This window comes from Mastomys coucha, unplaced genomic scaffold (assembly GCF_008632895.1).
Source record: "Mastomys coucha isolate ucsf_1 unplaced genomic scaffold, UCSF_Mcou_1 pScaffold9, whole genome shotgun sequence".
NCBI classification, from domain to species: Eukaryota; Metazoa; Chordata; class Mammalia; order Rodentia; family Muridae; genus Mastomys; species Mastomys coucha.
Genome location: NW_022196915.1, coordinates 18,243,625 through 18,262,923, shown reverse-complemented (window position 1 = coordinate 18,262,923; position 19,299 = coordinate 18,243,625). Strand labels below are relative to the sequence as shown.

The 19,299-nt window shown below is 48.0% G+C and overlaps 1 protein-coding gene across 6 annotated transcripts in view; it reads right to left on the bottom strand.

Moving 5' to 3' along the window:
* Positions 1-529: 529 nt before the first annotated feature.
* The window catches only part of Btd (biotinidase), a 25,346-nt gene continuing 6,576 nt past the window's right edge, over positions 530-19,299 (bottom strand). Inside the window, exons 1-5 of one of the 6 annotated variants that reach the window (XM_031361386.1) lie at positions 10,413-10,595; positions 7,747-7,844; positions 6,891-7,146; positions 2,861-3,010; positions 530-1,980 (exon numbers count right to left, since the gene is read on the bottom strand). In XM_031361386.1, coding sequence (XP_031217246.1) covers positions 808-1,980; positions 2,861-3,010; positions 6,891-7,142 — 1,575 coding nt within the window. In that variant the 5' untranslated portion in view covers positions 7,143-7,146; positions 7,747-7,844; positions 10,413-10,595 and the 3' untranslated portion in view covers positions 530-807. Of the gene's footprint in view, positions 1,981-2,860; positions 3,011-4,930; positions 5,015-5,228; positions 5,509-6,787; positions 7,147-7,746; positions 7,845-10,412; positions 10,596-19,299 lie in introns of those variants that run through there. The other 5 variants (XM_031361385.1, XM_031361384.1, XM_031361388.1 and 2 more) reach the window with 5 other exon arrangements.

Below are 19,299 nucleotides of genomic sequence, written 5' to 3'. Positions count from 1 at the left end.
TAATACAAATTTAGCTAAACCAGTGTTACTGTACCCCACACAGTTGAGCAAAGCTAAACCAATGTATTAACGTCTCTGGAATCCCTGGATGAGACACCTCAGACAGAATAATTCTTTTACTCATGCTTTCCTAGCCTCGCCTTGCTCAATGCTTTCTAGCCCCTCCCACCATCCCAACAGGCACTCCCGTTATTCCAAGGCCTGCCCACACACCCATCTACTGACAGCAAGGCAGATGTGAGAGAGGCCTCTCTATCTCTTCTATTTTGAAGAGCCATTCCTAGGACTGCATTTCTGACACTGCTGGTGGCTCTGGCATTGCCACCTCGTCTGGACAGAGTTCCTGTTGACCAGGATAGGGACAGTCACCACAGCAACCTTTTATACAGCTTTGCTTTGAGAGTGTTTTTTACCACAGAAAGTGTTTGAGCTTGGGGGATATCGATGAGGTGTCACTAGATCAACAGTGAAAACAAACAAACAAACAAACAAACAAACAAAAAATCCCATCAAACCATCCAGTAGTCTGTGGACTTGTAAAATAGCAACTGAGGTTTATTTTCTGGCTTAGCATTGAAAACCAATTGTGTAGTGGCAAAAGGGCGTGGCTTGACAAAGACTAATGTGAATAGAAAATGCCAGAAAATGTCTCATTCATTGTGTAGAAAGGAAGAAGGAACTGCCTCGCCCATCTTCTTACTGTTCCCCAGAGTGGGATCCAGTGCCCCAGGGGCGGCTTTCCCAGCGCTTGGGATCTGTAGAAAGGCAGCCAGACCAGCAGAACCCACCCCACTGACCATGGTTTTCCTACTTCCTCTCATACAACCGTCCATAGAGAGCCGCTGTCACCAGGCCAGAGGAGAGACCCCTCTTCCTCAAGAAATAGTGGTCATTCTCCCACCCAAGCTGGTCAGGGGTGTCCAGAGTCATCCCCGAGGTGAGAAATAAAGGGAAGATATACAAAGTGCTGAAGTTCCCCCACAGATGAAAGTCAAACAAGCCCTTGGCCTCTGTGATCTCCTGCCCGCAGGTGTCAAAGCCAAGTCCCCCGCACTTGACCAGGGCACAGACTTGAATGTAGTAGGTGCCATGCACGGTGTGGAGGCCGTCAAAGACACCCAGGGCATATAGCTCTTTGGACACGGTGGGCCTCTCATAAAGTAAGTGGCAACAGAGGCTGTTGGAGCACACCTGGAGGTGGCCTTCCTTTCCCCAGACGGGGACCAAGGTGAAATTGTCATACATCATCTCCGAGTGGAAGGTAGGTGGTGCATTCACGTTCCACTTGGCGGCCTCATCGCAGTGCACTTCCTGGGCATCCTTCTCACAGTACGGATCTCCGGACAGGATTTTTAAGAACTTCCCATGGGACAGGTCCGTCTCATTAGTTGTATTCCCTGTCCCAGTGAGGCCCTGTGGGTTTGTGGCTACCTGGGCGATTATAAGGTGACCTTTGGGGTCGTCCATGTCATGGTACCAAAAGGACTTGAGAGGGGTGTGTATGCCACTGCCGGTCATCCCCAGAGATGGGTGGTGGATGTTAGCTGCCAGAACGTTGACACCGAAGGCGGTGGCGAATGCTTTCTGAATTTCAATGGCTGCTAAGAGCGGCAACTGGTTCATCCAGGCTGTGGGGTATACAATGTGCTTCACCTCACGGTCTCTGAGGAGTCGGATGGTGGGGTCAAAGAACAGGATGTCAAAGCAAGTGAACATGCCGAACTTGCCAGCAAAGGGAGTATCAAAGGCGGCGAGGTCCGCGTTAGCGGGGGTATCGAAGGCTGCCTCGAAGTAAAGGTTGTGCTTACGGTAGCGGTCGACAAGGGTGCCATTGTCGCTGAACACCACATTTGTGTTAAACTGGTATCTCCCATCCTGAGGGCAGCCAGGGTCGCTGCTGAGGCAAGGCTGTTTCGTTCCAAGATTGGCCACCAAGAACAGCCCTCCCTTGATAGCCATACAGCTCAGGCGCTGGAGGACCTGGGGTGGGTGGTAAATACAATAGGTAAGTTTAAATCCTGCCTTTTGTGGGGAGTATTTTCGATAAAAAAAATTTCCTGCGCTGTGTCTATAATACATAAGCAGCTCTCACAAGTCAGTAAGAGAAGGCTTCTGAGAACATTCAGAGATGCACAGGTGACTCACAGGACAAATGTACGAAGCACCTGGACCCGTGCTTAGACTCAATAGTGACGACTAGATGGAAATCCAAGTGTGATGTTTGTCACCTTTGTTGGAACGGTAGAAGCTCAAAGGTAGTATTCCATCGTGTGTTGACCCAAGGGCAGAAAAACAGGCTCATAAACTAGTGCTGAAGATATATAAAGCGAAATAATCACCTTCTAATTTCTAAATTTAGCACTTAAAAATATACTAAAATGTGTGTAGTCTTTGAGAAATTCCATTGCCAAGGGTTTTATGGGAAACCTTGAACATGCTTACAAAAATATACATACAGGATGGTCATTGAAACGGTGCTTAAAATAGCAAGAGTTAAAAAGAAGGTAGCATGTCTCTACTAGACAGGATGCTGGTAAAGGGAGAAAAAAAAACGGCATAGCACAGCATGGCCGGAAGCCTCCGGAGTGGGATGAGGCCAGGCAGTGGTGGTGGTGAACTTTTAGAGTTTTTTTTTTTTTTTAAAAAACTTGACTTGTTTAATATGTTTCAATTAGTGAGGCTCTTGTGTAATTCACCAATGAAAAGGTCTGTATCTGCGTACTGTCCTGTATCAGCACGGGCCCTGGGGAGTTTGGGCTTGGTGGTTTGGATCCCAGAGACTCCTTCAAACCTCAGGCAGCACGCTGTGGCTTTTGGCCACGGACCTGGTTCCGCTCAGTCTGCTAGACTCCTCACCTACCTCCGTGTCATTGAACCGAAAGGGCTCCAGACACGGGTTCCACCTGACCAGCTTAGGAGATGGCATAAAGTCCAAGAACGGGTAAATGGATGTTCTTGTGAAGTTGAATCCGTGGATACCGTCTTCTGGGAACACTATAATCTGCACAGCCTGGAAGCAAAAAGACAGAGAGTGCCATGAGGTAACGGGAGCGCCTGTCCTTCACTGCGAAACATCAGCAAGCTGACCGACCAGGGCTTTAAAGATGATGGCTTGACTCAGCTCGGACAGAAAGGCTTGTTCTCAGGCAATTAGCTGACGGCCTATGTGCAGGACAAAGGCCCTGCATGTTTCCGTGTCCTCTAGGAAGAACCATGAGCATGCGTGGTTGGACGGAGGAGTAGGTGGCATTGCCGAAGGCCCACAGAGCTCACTGAGTGAACAGTTAGGCTGAGCTCTCTCTCACTGGTGTACAGTGGAAGCCGGGTTCATTGTGAAGCACTTAAAACATTGGGCCTATTCACAGATGGGATGTCTTTAGTCTAGCAGATTTCATTCCCCTCTCCCACATCTAAGTCAGTTGGGGAACTTTGGGAAAAACACTGATGTGGGCCCCGTCCATAAAACCGCTGCCTGGAATGTGGGTGAGTCCTGGCTGCAGTATTTGTTTAAAGATGATTCTGCTGAGTAGTTCCAGCTGGGACTCTGAGGACCACGGATGGATGAGCAGCGAGCCTGCTGAACCAAGAGAGTTCCTTTAGGGGCTCTAGCTGCACTATACGCTTCTCTCCCACACTGGGCTCCCTGTGCCATCTACCGCAACCTAGGGAGAGAGAAGAAACAAACAGGACTGTCCTCAGTTCTCCCTTAGCATCTCACTCTCCTAGGGCTCTCCAGTTCTGTGGATTAAACTGCCAAGCCTAGAACATTGGCCCAGTGCAGAGGGTGGAGGCAGTAGGTCCTGAAGGTGTGTCATCAACAATAGTGCCTGCTTCCTCAGTGCAGCACAACTTTTGGGTTTTTCCTCCTTCTGGTTATAAAAGCTCCTAGTTCCCCCCCAACCCCAGCCCCCACAGTCTCTCACATCCTCTAATACAAAGGTGCTCTTGTTAACATTCTGCTTGTTCTTTTCCTTCTGTGTGTCTGGGTATGCATGAGGTGATATGTTGTATAGCATGTGTCTTTCTCATAGAGAACATCCAGAAATACCATCTGTAATGGCCACCCCATATGTAAGACACCACCATTTCTCCTCTACTGATCATCTGAATCCAACCTCTGTAATAAAAAGACACAGCAGATGAGCAGTTCCAGATTAGCAGCTCGCTTCAGTTGGGCAATTTGACTGTGTACAGAACGGGCCTCTGTTGGACTATTACTTGGAAGGTCACCCTGGGAGGTGGAGGCAGGAGGATCCTGAGCTTGAAGCCAGGCTAGCTAACAGATGAGACCCTGTTTCAAAACCAACTTGAAAACAAAGGTCTTCACACTAAAGACTACATCAGTGCCCCGTGGGAGTTCTTTAGCTAGCAACGAATTCACTTGGCCATTGTTGGGCCGATGGGCAACAGTTCAATTCCTCAAATTCCCACCGTTATCTAATGTGTTAAATAAAAAACTGTTCATTCTGTATTTGCATGAGTCATGCTTTGTTTTTGTTTTTTGTTTTTCCATACAGGGTTTTCTGTGTAGCCCTGCCTGTCCTGGAACTCAGGTTGTAGATCAGGCTGGCCTCAAATTCAGAAATCTGCCTGCCTCTGCCTTCCAAGTGCTGGGATTAAAGTCGTGCACCACCACTGCCCGGTTGAGTCACGCTTTTAACTTCTTGAAAATTATATTTGGAGAGAGCTTTTCCTCTCTTCAAGAAAACAAAAAAACGCCAGGTGGTGGTGGCGCACATCTTTGATCCCAGCACTTGGAAGGCAGAGGCAGGCAGATTTCTGAATTCAAGGCCAGCCTGGTCTACAGAGTGAGTTCCAGGACAGCCAGGGCTATATAGAAAAACCCTGTCTTGAAAAACCAAAAAAAAAAAAAAAAAAAAAAAAAAAAGAAAGAAAAGAAAAAAGAAAGAAAGAAAGAAAGAAAACAAACCTTGAAGGGCATCTTATGGAGCCTGCCACTTCAGTTACGTCTACACACTGACTACGATGGACTGACTACGATAGCAGTGGTCTGGCAGGAGATCAAGAACTCCTGAGGAACAAAGGTCACCAACCCAGGGAAATGGACTCTGTAAATCATCCTCCCTCTGTGCCAGGGGAGCAGCGCTTCACTGGCCATGTGAGGGGTTCCTGTCCTGATGTAAAACTCTCATGCCCACTGATACAGCAGAGGTGCTGAGGCACCTGACAACACAGAAGCTCCCCTGTGAGCAGTTGGCATGACTCACAGAAGCACCTATGCAAGCTCCAAGCAGGGGATTCGGTGAGTCACCACGGACAGATGGAGAAGCCAGAAGAGGAGAGACTGAGGGTACCGAGGTGGCACGATGCCATTAAACACCTTCACCACAGAACCTGTCCTTGTCTGGGTCAGGGCTGGTAGGAGACCTGAAGGTGCATCTGGGACTTATTTTACACAGCCTTCAGCAGGAATAAACGGGATACGTATCAAAGGCGTGAATGCTAAGTGGATGCCATGGAAGAGCCCTAACTGGCCCATCAGGCTGACTAGTTGAGGTTGAACAGCTCAGGTGGGAAGGCTTGCTCAGGTTGTCTGGTCAAATGCAGCAGGGCAGCACGTGGCTCTGTGTGTAAAGGAACAGGAATCACAAGTGCCTCGGAAATGCAGCGTGATGTCATTGCCAGAAGGGTCCTGAGAACATCATCTGGACTAGGAGAGCTGAGAGAAGCTTGCCCCCGACCCTGGTCACACAGCAGCCGGATTGTGGGCCACGGTTCTAAGCAGGAAGCTCGGAGAGCCTGAAGAGGCCTGGAAGCTGAGGATCTCCCAGGGGACTGGAGCAACAATACTTTCTCCAGGTGCACAGACGATGCAACTCCGCTACTTTTCTGAGCTCAACTATGGTTTAAAAAAAAAAAGGCCTTCCCACAGTCCACAGTTACACAATAGAACTCGTGGACCTGGGAAACTGTTCTGAGCTACTGAAGGTAGCTAAGAGAGGAGTGCCGTTCATCAGGAGTGCTGGACCATACACACTAACTCAGGACTTTAAAACGCACCAAGAAGTGGTAGCTGTGTTGTTTCAGATCCTGCGATGAAGGGATGGGAGTAATGGGACCTACTGGCATGACCTGCTCTAAGCCACAGCGGAGAAGTTTGGCTCACTTGCCACTCAGCACAGTAGGCCTTCCGCAGCAGCAGGCTTAAGGGCCCCGCCTACAGGGATAAAGCCCAGACTCCCTTGGTCCCAGGCTTCCCAACCCCACAGCTTCTTATGAAAGCCACTTCCTGCCCTGTCCCAGAGGAGCCTATCCTCCACCCCACCCTTCCTGGCTGGCAGTAGAGGAAAGACAGGCAGGCAGGAAGCCCTTAGGAAGGGCTGGGGTCCTATTCTGCCTGGACTAAGGGCTCCCCATCTGGATGAAGCGCGCCGCAGACAATGCGCAGACAGCCTTTGTTCTGTGGGCTCTTACACGTTCCCATAAGCTTTGAATGCCTTTCAGTGCGTGGAGTTCACTGTGTTCAGTGGTTTTCAAGGTTGGTTGGTTGGTTGTTTTTCTGACTATCAGCAACTCCCAGGGACGGACTTTGAAAATTCCCACCGCCCAAATTGCATCCATTCAGTTGGCTACAGCCCCAGCCCCACACCCCAGCTCTTGTTTACAATTCACTGTAAATTGTACTGATTCCCAGGCACTGCTTCTCCAGCTTGGGCAAAACACTCCATGGGGACACTCTGCTTAACATGCCAGTTCTGGCTCTGGAGGCCAGGGGTGGGGCCTGATTTAACAAGCAGCCATGTCCACTCAGAATCTGCAAGCTGACCCGATTTCTCAGGAGGACCTCGGGAGCCTGGGGTTTTTCCTCTCTCAGTGCAGCTGGGTCTGCAAGCTCTGAGCCCAGGTCAGGACCAGAAAGCTGCTCTTGCCTTCTGGGCTGCAGCCATCACTTGCTGTTCATAGATGTCGAGGTTCTGCTTCATGAGCTCCAGGGCCTGCTGGCGGCTAACGAGCTCTAGGGGGTTTGGGCTCAGGACCGACCGATGCTCATACACAGCGGCCACGTAGTATTCAGACTCGCGGTGCTCCTGGGAGGCCGAGCTGACGCTCAGCGCAAGCGCAGAACAGCCGACGAAGAAGAGAGCAGGCGCAGTGCGGGCTCCAGACATAATGCAGACCATAAATCTGAAATGAACCGGCAAGGAGAGAAGAGCTGAATAAGGAAGGCTGCCAAGGACTGAACTTTCGCAGCTGTGATTTATTAATCCTGGCAATTACACTCGCCCGCAGCGATGCTGGGGCTCAAAGAGTTTGTTTCATGTCCCTAATAAAAGCCCGTGTGTTTCTCTCCAAACACGTAGAGCTGCGTTTCAAACGGCTCGCTGTGTTAATAGACTGGCTTCAGAACATTTCCAAAACAGACTCAGTGTTTGCCTCGGTTTTCTAACGCGGCGGGCAGGAAGCCTGCAGTGCGCCACTGCCTTGCTAGCCAGGCGCCTACACTGTGCGCTGCGGGAGCTCTGCTGAATGGTGGACACAATTCTGCAATTTGACGCTTAGCTCAAGACTTCTTACTCAACACGGCAGGTTCGCCGAGTAGGACAGCCATGATGGTCCTGAGGCTCCCGAACGCAGGGCAGCTTTCTAGCTGATATTTTTCAGTCTTTATTTGGGGCGGTCTGGAATCCTACCTAGCCTTTGCTGTGTCACCCAGGGGGCAGCCATAAAGAAGTCTCCCTGTCAAGAGTCCCTCATGGCTTTCACCTCGAACCGAGTGAACCTCACCACTGCTTTCTGTTTTGTCTGCTACTCCAAATCACTTGCTTAAGAACGTGCCGGGTTCGAATGAAAATCCTTCTCCCAGTGATAACGTGGGGATTTTTCTAGAAAATAAATTGGAATTTTGTAGTGAGTAGTTTCTACTTAGCATGAGAAAGCAGACAAAAGTAAATTACATTTCTGTATTCCCTCCCTCCTTCCATCTGAGAAATAGAAACATTTACTTTGCATAACTGTGTGTGTTACTAACTGGGATTACAGCTCTGCACCACCATGCCTGGTTTTTGCAAGGCTAGGATGAAAGCCATTCTGAAAGGCACCCTGGCCTCCAGACTAAAGCCCCTCCCCTGGCAGGGAAATTGATCAGGCAGTACCACAGCCAGACAGCTGCTCTGCGGAGACAGACAGGGGCTGACAACTGCCCAAGAATCCCCCGGGTTCAATACTAAGATAACTGACAAACCAAGGAATCCCATTGCTGATCTTTAAGAAGAAAATAGAACCCTATCCAAAAATAACATCTGTCCAAACCTCAAACCAGGACTCTCATGTTTGTGTTTCCCAAACAAACTCCATAGGCCACTAGCTCTGTGTATTATTTAGCTCTGTGTATTATTTAGTGAAAAATGTTCCAGAAACAACCCGAAATTATTTCAGCAACAGAATAGACCTAGAGATCCTCATTCAACCGCAAATGTTCCTGGGGAGAAACCTTCTCCCTCCCACCCCTCATCTCAAACTGCTTCTTGTTTCCCTAGGGGATAAATGTACCATACAAAGGCCAGGGCTTGATGCCACTCATCGGGACACTGTAAGCAATGTTCTATGGTAAGAACAAGGGGCCTTTGAGCGAGCAGTCATGAGTTTTGGACTGGAAACAAAAGTACAATTGATAAGCTTTCTTATTGGAACTTTGTCTCTAAAGACACCAAGGAATAATTTTAAATGACTCAAATAATCTACTTTACATCCCATTTTGAAAGGATGTTAATGGGGTAGTTTAGGTGATGTCACGGTCACAGTGACAACACTTTTAAAGTCCAATTTGATAGCCTCTTGAAGATCTGAGGGAGACCCATGAGGCAGGTCTCCTGGGCTAGGAAGGGCATTCACAATGTCTGCATAACAAATGTGGGCACACAGGACTTGGCATGTGCACTGGGGATGGGATAAGACTCAGGGTCTGACATAGGCCAGCCTAGGACTCTCTACCACTGAGCCTTAGCCCCGCCCTGGGATACAGAACACCTAACTCTAAGAACATGTAATCCAGCCAAACAAGGAAACTGCAGAGCCAGCAAGAAACCACATTCCTTTCTATTTTCAGAAAATAAAGTTTGTATTATTTGCAGAAGGAGTCCAGTAGGAAAGCTCTAAGTGGCAATCATCCGTGGTGTATGTGTGTGTGTGTGTGTGTGTGTGTGTGTGTGTGTGCATGCATGTGCATTAGTAATCAGACACTATGCACATTTAACCAGATATTCATGCTTGAAAGATCCAGGCTTAACGAGGTAGGAGAGAATGAGTAACTGTAATAAAAATAGCTGCACGAGTTTGCCCTTCCCAAGCGGTGGTGAAGCAGGAGACATTCTCGCTAAGGCTGTGAGGCTGGCTTGCATCTCACAGACAGTCTCAGGAACAATCTAACAAGGCTGAACAAGGACACTGAAGGGCGCAGCAGCAGCAGCAGCGGGGGCGCTCCATCTTAAAGTGACAGGCCTGGGGACTAGGAAAGGAGCTCAGTTGACAGTGTTTGCCTAGCAAACATAGAGCCCTGGCTTTGACCTTAGCACTGCCAAACAAACAAAACCAGGTCTGGTAGTGCATGGCTACAATCCCAACCACAGAGGAGTGGAAGTAGGAGAATCATTAGTTCAAGGTCGTAGGTCTTGGTAAGTAAGGTGGATCTAAATTCTGATCTCTGGCATCCACAGAAAAGCTGGGCATGGTGGCACACCTGTAACCCCAGTGCTGTGTGGGATGGAGATAGGTAGATCTTAAGGATTCACCAGTCAGCTAGTCTAGCCACTGAACTCAGGTCCAGTGAGAAGCCCTGTCTCAAGAAGAAGAAGGAGGATGAGGAAGAGGAGTAGGAATAGGAGGAGGAGGAGGAGGAAGAGGAGGAGGGGAAGAAGAGGAGAGTAGAGAATGATAGAGGAAGACTCCAGATATTGACCTCTGGCCACCAAGACACACATATGGGCACATGCATCCATATATACCACATTAAAAAACCAAAGGAAATTCAAGGTCATCCAACATAGGAGCCAAAGGCCAGCATATGAGGAGGAGGAAGGGAAGAAGGAGGAGGAGCCAGAACTTTCAGATATGTGTAGATGAGGCAGTTTCTAGGTGCTGGCTCATGACCATATGTACAGGGACACGGGGGTCCCTGGAACAAGGGGGCTCTGGGGACACATTGTTCTTGGAAACCCAAAAAGTAACCCATCTTTGGAGATGGTCTGGGCCTTGACCCTAAAGAAAATAACGAGAAGTAAGTATCTGACCCAACACGATGGTAACATAGTCCTTTTACTGAGGTGACATGAGAGATTGAAGCGGGACCTGGGCCAACACCAGCTGTAGAAACAGGGTATCTGCCTTCTGTGGGTGTGCTCTGGTGTGAGACAGGGCCTGGCTCCAAGGTACCCCACTTCTAGGAAGACACTCACGTCAGATATCCATACACTAGCCAACTGAGTCAGGCCCAGGCACATGTCCGAAATGCAGCAGTGAGCAAACGGGGTCTCTTGGCGCTCCTCCCCAGTGCACAGGAGGCAGGATACAGAGCCATCCATACGGCAGACAGCTACAAGTGAAGAGGAGACGCAGGCATTGGGAGTGGGGACCATTTCAACAGTGGGGAAGGAGAGTCAGCTCGGAGGTGATGCTGTGACCAGAAGCGGGTGTGTGATGGCACATGGGATCAGGAGGAGGAGGAGCATCCATGCAGAGGGCCTGAGACCCGAGCATGCCTCTCCATTCAAGACACGGCCAGAGAAGCAGTCTGGCTAGAGCACGGGAGGCAGGTGGGAAGTGGTGGCCCCGTGGGATCACAGGAAGACAGGTAGTGTCTGGTCACTGGCCTGAAGCCCTCCACCCACACTTCATTAGAAGTGTTAGGCAGAAGTATGACCTGGTTACTGTTCTCATTTGGAAATGAATCATGACATAAAGAGATGTCGTTGTGTGTCAAGTTGACAAGGGGTGGACTTGTTATGACTAATTTGGGTTGTCAACTTGACTACATCTGGAATCAACTAAACCCAAGCTGCTAGACATTCCTGCTTTTGAGGGATTCTCTTAGATTTGAAGCTGAAAGATCTACCCTGTATCGGGGCCCCACCTCCTGACAGCAGCTCACATACACGGACATGGAAGAAGGAAACCTTCCCGACACATACACCGACATGGAAGAAGGAAACCTTCCCGATTCCCCGAGGCCCTCACTCTGACTGTCCAGTTCTCCTGTCCTGCTGCTGATGGTGTTAAATCCAACTTCCTCAGGACAGTGTAGACTGAAAATCAGCAACACTGCAGGAATCCTCTAGGACCCCGGCCTCAGACTGGGGCTGCAGAGACGTCCAGCCTCGTGAGCTGGACAATGACGGATTCTTGCCCTTTCTGTTGTGAGATAGTCATTGTTATCAGGATGACAGCCTGGAAGCCAGCAGAAAAGGTCACGTGTAAGTAACCACAACGTGACAGCCAGTGTTGATGGGAATTCACCGTTGAGCCCACACGGATCTAAAGAAAGGTTCCAGTCCTCCGAAGTACATCGGTAAACTGTGGCTTCACCCTTTCCCTTTAACGATGACAGACAGAAATATCTCTGCACTGTGCTTGGGCAGGGGCCAAGTTCTGTTTTACCAACTAGAACAACTTATCTTAAATTAAAAGAGAAATCCAACAATCATGACATGTTAACCTATATGTTGCCTGCCTTGCACTCTCTCTCTCTCCCTCTCTCTCTCTTTCTCTCTCTCTCTCCCTTCCTCCCTCCCTCTCCCCCCCCTCTCTTTCAACTGGGGGCTACCTTCACGATTTAAATAGAATAAAATCTCTGGGACTAAGGGTGTAGCTCCATGGTACAGCATTGGGCAGCATGTGCAGGGTTCTAGGTCCAGGCTCACTACTGTAAGCATCTTCCTCCGGTGCCACAGGGTTTAAGGTAAGGAGGGTCTTTGTGTGTACCATTATATGCAGAAAAAACCCAGCTGACTGATTTTGCAGGTGTGATTGCCACCTGGTGGACCAACTGAGAATAACACCAGCGGAGGTTTGACTCAGGCAATGGATTTTGCTCCCCGCTACCCCCTTTCCACTTCTAATATCTCACCCATCTACTTCATAGTGGGAAAAGAAAAAAAAAAAAAACCCTGAAACATTTGATTGTTTTAAGATTCGCTCTTCCTACGCCAGGAGTCAAAAACATCACCTTTATTTCTCAGGTGCTTTTCCTTAGGACTGATAGAATGTAGATAGATTTCAAAGTGTTTTCAGTGATGAGAACTTGCTGCCAACAGTTTGGCAACATTTGGCTGATGTGCTGGGAGATACCAGCGTCTCCAAGAAGAGAGGTCACTGAGGGATTGCCTGGGTGGGCCTGCGGGTATGTGTGTGTGCTGCTAATGGGTGCGGGACGCTCCAGCCCATCGTGCGCACAGGTCTAGGCAGGGACCATCTACAGTCTAAGGCAGGAGGAGCCGGCAGCAGTCAAGCTAGTGAGGATCCATGCACTTCTCTCTCAGCTCTAGACTGTGGGTGTGACTCTCCTGCCTTACCCGTCGGCTATAATGAACTGCGACCTGGAACTGTAAGCCGGATATTCCACTTTTTGATCGAAGTTACTTTAGGTCAGCTCGTCTTAGCAGCCCCAGACATGAAACAAAGCCAGCCGGTCAACAGACTTGGTGCTCACCTTAGCAAAACCAGGAACACCGTAGATAACCTATGTTACAGTTTTCCCTCCAGAGTCCCTGATTTAAAACAAACGAAACGGGGCAGCAGAGCATACTGAGTTCTCTGAGAAATCGCCCAGTCTTATTCTACAAAGCATAATGTACTTTTCACGCACACATCGGAGTTCACAGGAAAGCATGACCGTGGCTGAGCAGTGAGGAGACCCCACCGCGGTGCGGCACTGCCAGGTAGTTTATTCTTTTGTAAAGCTCTCAGCTCCCAAGAGCCATCATCTAATCCACCAAAATACCAGGAAGAGTGTTGTTATATGAGCACAGCCGTCAGCAGACTGGCCAGGAGGGCAACCTCATTCAGGACCAACCGGGGCAATATATTGAAAATTCATTTTTTTTAAAGATTTATTTACTTATTTATTTAATGTCTATGAGTACACACTGTAGCTGTATAGATAGTTGTGAGCTTCATCTGGTTGTTGGGAATTGGCTTTTAGGACCTCCGCTCACTCTGGTCGGCCCTGCTCACTCTAGGAGACCCCACCCGCTCTAGTCTGCCCGCTTGTTCCTGTAGACCCAACACAATGGGCTTAGAGCTTCCTGTCAACCTTGCCTGTCAACCTTGTCTGGGAAGATGAACTCAGAGAACAGACAACACGAAGATAGATTTCAAAGTGTTTTCAGTGAGGAGAACGAAGGCTGACCTTTTCTATTAAGTGCATGGCGGGCACCAATCTCTAGGTGAACAACAGACTCAACCTCTCTAGGATCTGTCCGGTAGAACCAAACGCCTGAGCCAGTCAGACACCTGTGCTCCTTCCTGCCAATTCTCAGGAGTGAGGAATGAAGATGCCGAAGCAGGCAGTAGGTGTCAGGGCCAAAGAATCCTGTCCCTCACATCCACACGATGTCCTTCATAGGATGGTCTTTAATAAACACAACCAAAGCCATGGCAGGGAGTGTGGGAGAGACAAAGCAACCAAAACCAATGGGCCCCATGCAAAGGCCCCTTCTCCATTGCAAAGCCGATGGGGACACATTGGAAAAGGTTGCTAGGTTCAGCAAGAGAGGACAGACACTCAGGGATCCTGATGCGGTCAGTTCCTAGATCAGGAGGCAGAGACATGTGACACAGCATTGTGCCGGACATAGGCACACCACCTTGAGACAGGCTGGTGGTGTTCATGATAAAAATGGCAACCCCTTGCCCAGGCCTGTTTATTTGGTCAGCAGTTCAGAGCTTCGAGAAGCACGTGGTATCGTACCTCAGTCTGAGAGGCACTAGCATTCCCATCTGGTCAGATGTGGCTAAGTCAGGAATTACGTGGGTACCTTCTTTTTCTGTAGCAAAGGTCCCAGCTCAGCTATAACTGCATCCTGATCCCAATACAAGTCCCACTGTCCTGTGCTTCCTAGAATCTTAGCAGGACTAGCATGTGGCTGGTCCTCCCAAATCCTACTGCTTTACCAAGCTTGAGGGGTCAGGTCCTCCAGACCTGGAGCATGCCTAGAGTATTGGGGATAAGGCTGGGGAGAGACGTTTTAATCTCCCCCATGAAAGCTGTAGGTTCTGCACTGCTTTGCATTAACTACAAAGCTAAGGAGGGCACTCGAGTTCCTTGGCTGGAGAGCAATTACTCTTTAACTAGAAAGGAACTTAAGCCCCGGGCAGGATTTCACCCATATCTGTCTTTGAATAAAGCTCACACAGTCCTATTATGCCACGCTCAAAAAATGGAGGAAAGGTGACCGAATAAGCAAACCAGGGATGACTAATAACAATTTGGAAATGAGCTCAGACACCCTGTGACTGTACAAAGAAACCACTTCTAATTCAGAGTTTAATAGATCATAAGCTGGAATTGGGCATCAGGAATTTGGACTAAATGTCTAAAAGGTGAAGCAGTTAAAATGATGAAAGGGCAGACTGATGCAATCTATGTGCAAAATACAGTCATCAAGACAGCACTTAAGGTGCATGCCTTTAGTCCCAACAGCAGGGCAGAGGTGGCTGAGTGAGAGTTCTGAGGCCAGCCTGGTCTACAAAGTGAGTTCCAGGACAGCTAGGGTTATATAGAGAGACCCTGTCTTGAAAAACAAAAAGAATTTTTTAAAAAGACTGCATTTAATACCAGCACCAGGGAGGCAGAGGCAGGTAGGCACCATGATTTTGAAGTCAGCCTGATCTACATAAAGAGAGAGAGGCTATCTTTTAAATTTTTTTCCTTCGGTGTTATATTATTTTTCTAATAAATAAAAATCATTTTAAAAATAGCAAAGCATTCAAGTTTCTAGTTTGGCCATAGAAAGCATAAATACTGTGGCTCTATCCTAATGAAAGCCAGGCAAACTGGGGATCAGGGCCTCTCCAGATACGGCAGAGAACTGAACCCCTGGAGCTGACCATTGCCTGAAAAAGCTGATGAGCAGAAACCTCCTTGGCCCCCAGAACCTGGCAGGAAGCCTAACCTGTCACTGAGGCCTGCAGGAGGCTCAGCATGGCAAGGCTGAGAAGGTCAGACCCAGGGACCCAGGGACCCAGGGACCCAGGGACCCAGGGACCGGTGTGAGTCTGCCTCTAGGAGTTCTACTGACTTTCACAAAGATTGGAGAATGGCCTGCCTCCCCAGCCAGGGTCAGGGGGAAAGGAGCCAGAGGTCCTGCTCTTCAGCAGGCCCACCCTGGTAAGAAATCACTTTTATCAGAGCTTAACCTCGGGAGGTTTTCTGAACCTGACTGACTTGGAGGAAGAGATGTGTTAACTTCAGCCCTCTCCAGCTTCCCCAAGGGAGAGGGAGATGCTTCACATTAGCTCCTTCTGGCTGTCCCCACCTCACCTGGTGGGAGAGCCCCGTGCACAGACGAAGCCCTCAGTTCAAGGTCAAAGACACAAGGATACAGACAGTCCTCGGTGTAACTGTCAACTCTAGGCCACCCGTCTTGGTGCCGTGACCAGGGCAAGGCGGTGCAGAAGCTCTTCCACTTTGTAGTCTTGCTGTGGCTACTTTAGATTTAGCTTGAATTTGATCTTCTTGATGGTAAGCCCTGGGGGAAATGACCCAACCCTATTCTAGGAACCCTAAGTCAGGATGGCACAGATAACTTAAATCAGCTTCTGTTAAACTGCCTGTTAGCGGAAACATTCCCCTCCAGCTAGCCGTATATCTTATCTTCTCTTAAACTGTTTGCTGGGACAAAACCCTTCCCTGCAACGGCTGAGTGGTCTGCACGTGGTCTTTGCCTTTAAAAACCCAGTGCTCCAAACACTTGGCACTACAGTTGGGTCCCGAATACCCAAGTGTAGTCCCAGCTGGCTGGCGACCACTAAGTGGTCTTCTCTGGGGGGAGCCCTATAACATCACCTGTTTGCTAAATGCCAGGTCACTGTGCCTGCTTGTGTTACCGGAACCCAATGTCATCTCTCAACAGCAACAATGACAAGTTACAGGGATATTATAAAGTCAAATCAAAGCTTGAAGAGACAGCAAATATCAGAATAACACATATAACTATGACAACTATGCTAAGGGCTCTACCGGGGAAAAACAGACACTGGGGAAAACAGATGTGCCGGGGTCTAGCCTCAACACAGGATCGGAGTTCTCAACCAGAAGCAGGGATACCTGGAAGGTACATAATAAACATTCACAGACTACTTTTTGGGTACAAGCTGACAGGCAACTTTTCAAGGCTTAAAGCTTCTCTTCTCTCTCTCTCTTGCTCATTTGCTCGCAGCTTGAGGCTGCACACACTCTGCATTCTGCGCACTCTGCTTTTCTCCTGTGCGCTTTTCTTTTCTTAAAGTCTCACACTCATACACACCTCTGTGTGTTCCCCTTTCACTCTCACACACACTCCACACACATCTCGCACACACACCACATGCACTCTCCTTTCACTCACACACACACACTCTCCATACACACCTCACATTCTCTCTTCACTCACTCTTCACATGCTCTTCTCATGTTCTCTCTCTCTTTCTCTCTCTCACTCTTCATTCCCTCTCCACATTCACCTCACATACTCCTGGCTCACTCTCTGCATGTCTTTTCCTCCCTGTAGGGTGAATGATTATCCATAACCATGACATCTGTTACCAAAAGAGAGAGAGTCTGCAGATACTAAACCAGAGCACATCCTAATGTAAACTACAGGCTCTGGAGGAAGAGGATAGGCCAGTGCAGGCTCATTGGTGGTACCCAGTGCACATACTCTGGTCTGGGATGCTGATAATGATGCAGATTGCACATGAATCAGGACAGTGTGTGTGGGGGGTAACTTTTTCTGTTCCATTTTTACTATGAGCATAGAGATTATCTTAAATACAATCTTTGAAATATAAAATAAGTTAGAAATTAGAAACCAGAATGGTGAGGTAACACTGGGACATTTCCCAGTCTTGGTATCTAAGAATTTTGATCTTTTTTAATCTTGAGAGACAGCCTAAGAAAAGAATCTTAGGGTTGTAGTGAGATCTGTGTGTACAGCTTAAAAGACTGGAGGAATTATTCCTTCCCTGAAAGATGGAGGACAAACACCTGCCTGCTGGAGAAGTAGCTGCCTGGGCCTGGGCGCTCTCTTTTATCTTGCTAGGCGCTGAGTAGGAAAACAAACCCCACTGGCACCCCACCATACATACCATCCCAAAAGAAGGGGAGGGCATCTCTCAATCTGATCCCTCAGAATTAACCCATCTCTGACCCTAACATGGATAGCGAGGAGACCGGACCATTGCCCTGAGAAGTGCTTTCAGTGAGAACACTGACCGGCAGCTGGGAACCGACAGATCAGGGCTGTCATCTGTGAGAAGCTGGAAGACTCCTTTTCCTAAAGGCAGCTTGGCCTTGGGATGCTGACCACACAGGAAACAAGGTCATCTAACAAGACAGACCAATGCTTAGTCAGCAAACCTACAGCCCCTTTCGAGGAGTAAGCAGTGTGAGGATGTGTGGAAGCTCGTGGCTTCCAGTCTGCCAGCACTGGACCTTCTGGGAAGATCACCCCTCCATCACTGGACTCTCCTTGTTAATAAGTTTCAATGAACCTTGTGTCTGAGTATTGTCTTCTGTCTATTGGCAGCCTGCCAATGTGCCTTAGCAAAGTTGGGCTATAGGTACTACACTCTAGAGATGTTATAAACAAAGCTATCGTTTACATTGAGTTTGGAATTCAAATTCTTACAGTATACATGATCCAGGTAACTGGATAAAGGAGTACCAAGTGCTGAAGATATTCGTGGTCCTGAGATGCCTGGAAAAGCCAGTCCATATCCCCTCTGTTGGAACTCTTGACCCAGGCCACCCAGGACAGCCCCACAGCTAGAGCCACAAAATGTTCAAAATTATAAAACACACAAAGAAATTATTACTCATGAGTTAAAAAAACAAAAACAAAAACAGCAAAATGGGGACCAATGAATTCAGATGACTAATACAAGTGAAAACAGTTAAGTTCATTAATGACAGCTAAAATAGTACCAGTGGGCTATAGAGTGGACCAAAGAGGGAGATGCTGGTAAGTAAAGTCAAATGGAGAGGTCCCTAAAATATGAGAATTTCAGCTGCCAACAAATAATGCTTAAAACAGCACAGGAGGCTGGAGAGACACTCGGAGGTCAAGAGCACTTGTTGCTCTTGCAGAGGACTTGGGCTTGGCTCCCAGCACCCATGTGGCTGCTAACCATCTGAAACTCCAGTTTCAGAGGACCTGATGCCCTCTTCTGGCCTGCTTGGGTATTGCATGCATGAGGCACACATTCAGGCAAAACACCTATACACATAAAAATTTTAAAAATAAATCTTTAAATTAAAAAAAAATATATAGCACAAAAATGAAGGGAACAAAAAATAAGGGTAGGAGACAGGGACAGTCCATATGATGTCCCACAATATTCCTAAGGACCACTACATACAGAAAGTGATAACACGTGGGAATAATAGCCTCAGTTTGATAATGAACTGCAAAATACTAAATCCAGCATAAGGAAGAAAAACACTACAGCTAGACACAGTATTGTGAAACTGTGGATCTCTGAAGATTTTAAGAAGGAAACACAGAAGCAAACGTGGGAAAACAATGATCTTTAAGGATACAGCTGTTTGGGATTGTCCAGGTGGCTCAACAGGAAAAGCTTTGGCAACCCAAGTTCACTTCACAAATCCCAATTAAAGATGGAAGTAGAGGACCAACTTCAGGTGCTACTCTCAGAACATCCACACATGCACCTGGCATGGGGCACCCCACCCCACAGCATCTTTTTATTTGAAAAAATGATACAGTGATTTAATAAACTTCCAATATCAGAGAAAGAAGTGAGGTATCTTCAAAGTGCTGAGAGAAGGTAATTAATTATCAACAGAGCCTTGTCTGCCTCCCACATAAACTGCCAAACAAACCCAAACAGCACAGCAGGGACTCACTCACTCACTCACTGGAAACGAGTAAACAAAAAGCTAAAAAGATTTTGAAAAACACTGTAAGAAAAAAAATTGAAGATCAGAAAATGTCCTTAAGCACATAAGAACTGTAACTAAAAACTGCATTGAATGGAGACAAAGTAATGGTGAATGAAGACAAAGTAACAATGAATGAAGACAAAGTAACAATGAATGAAGACAAAGTAACAATGAATGAAGACAAA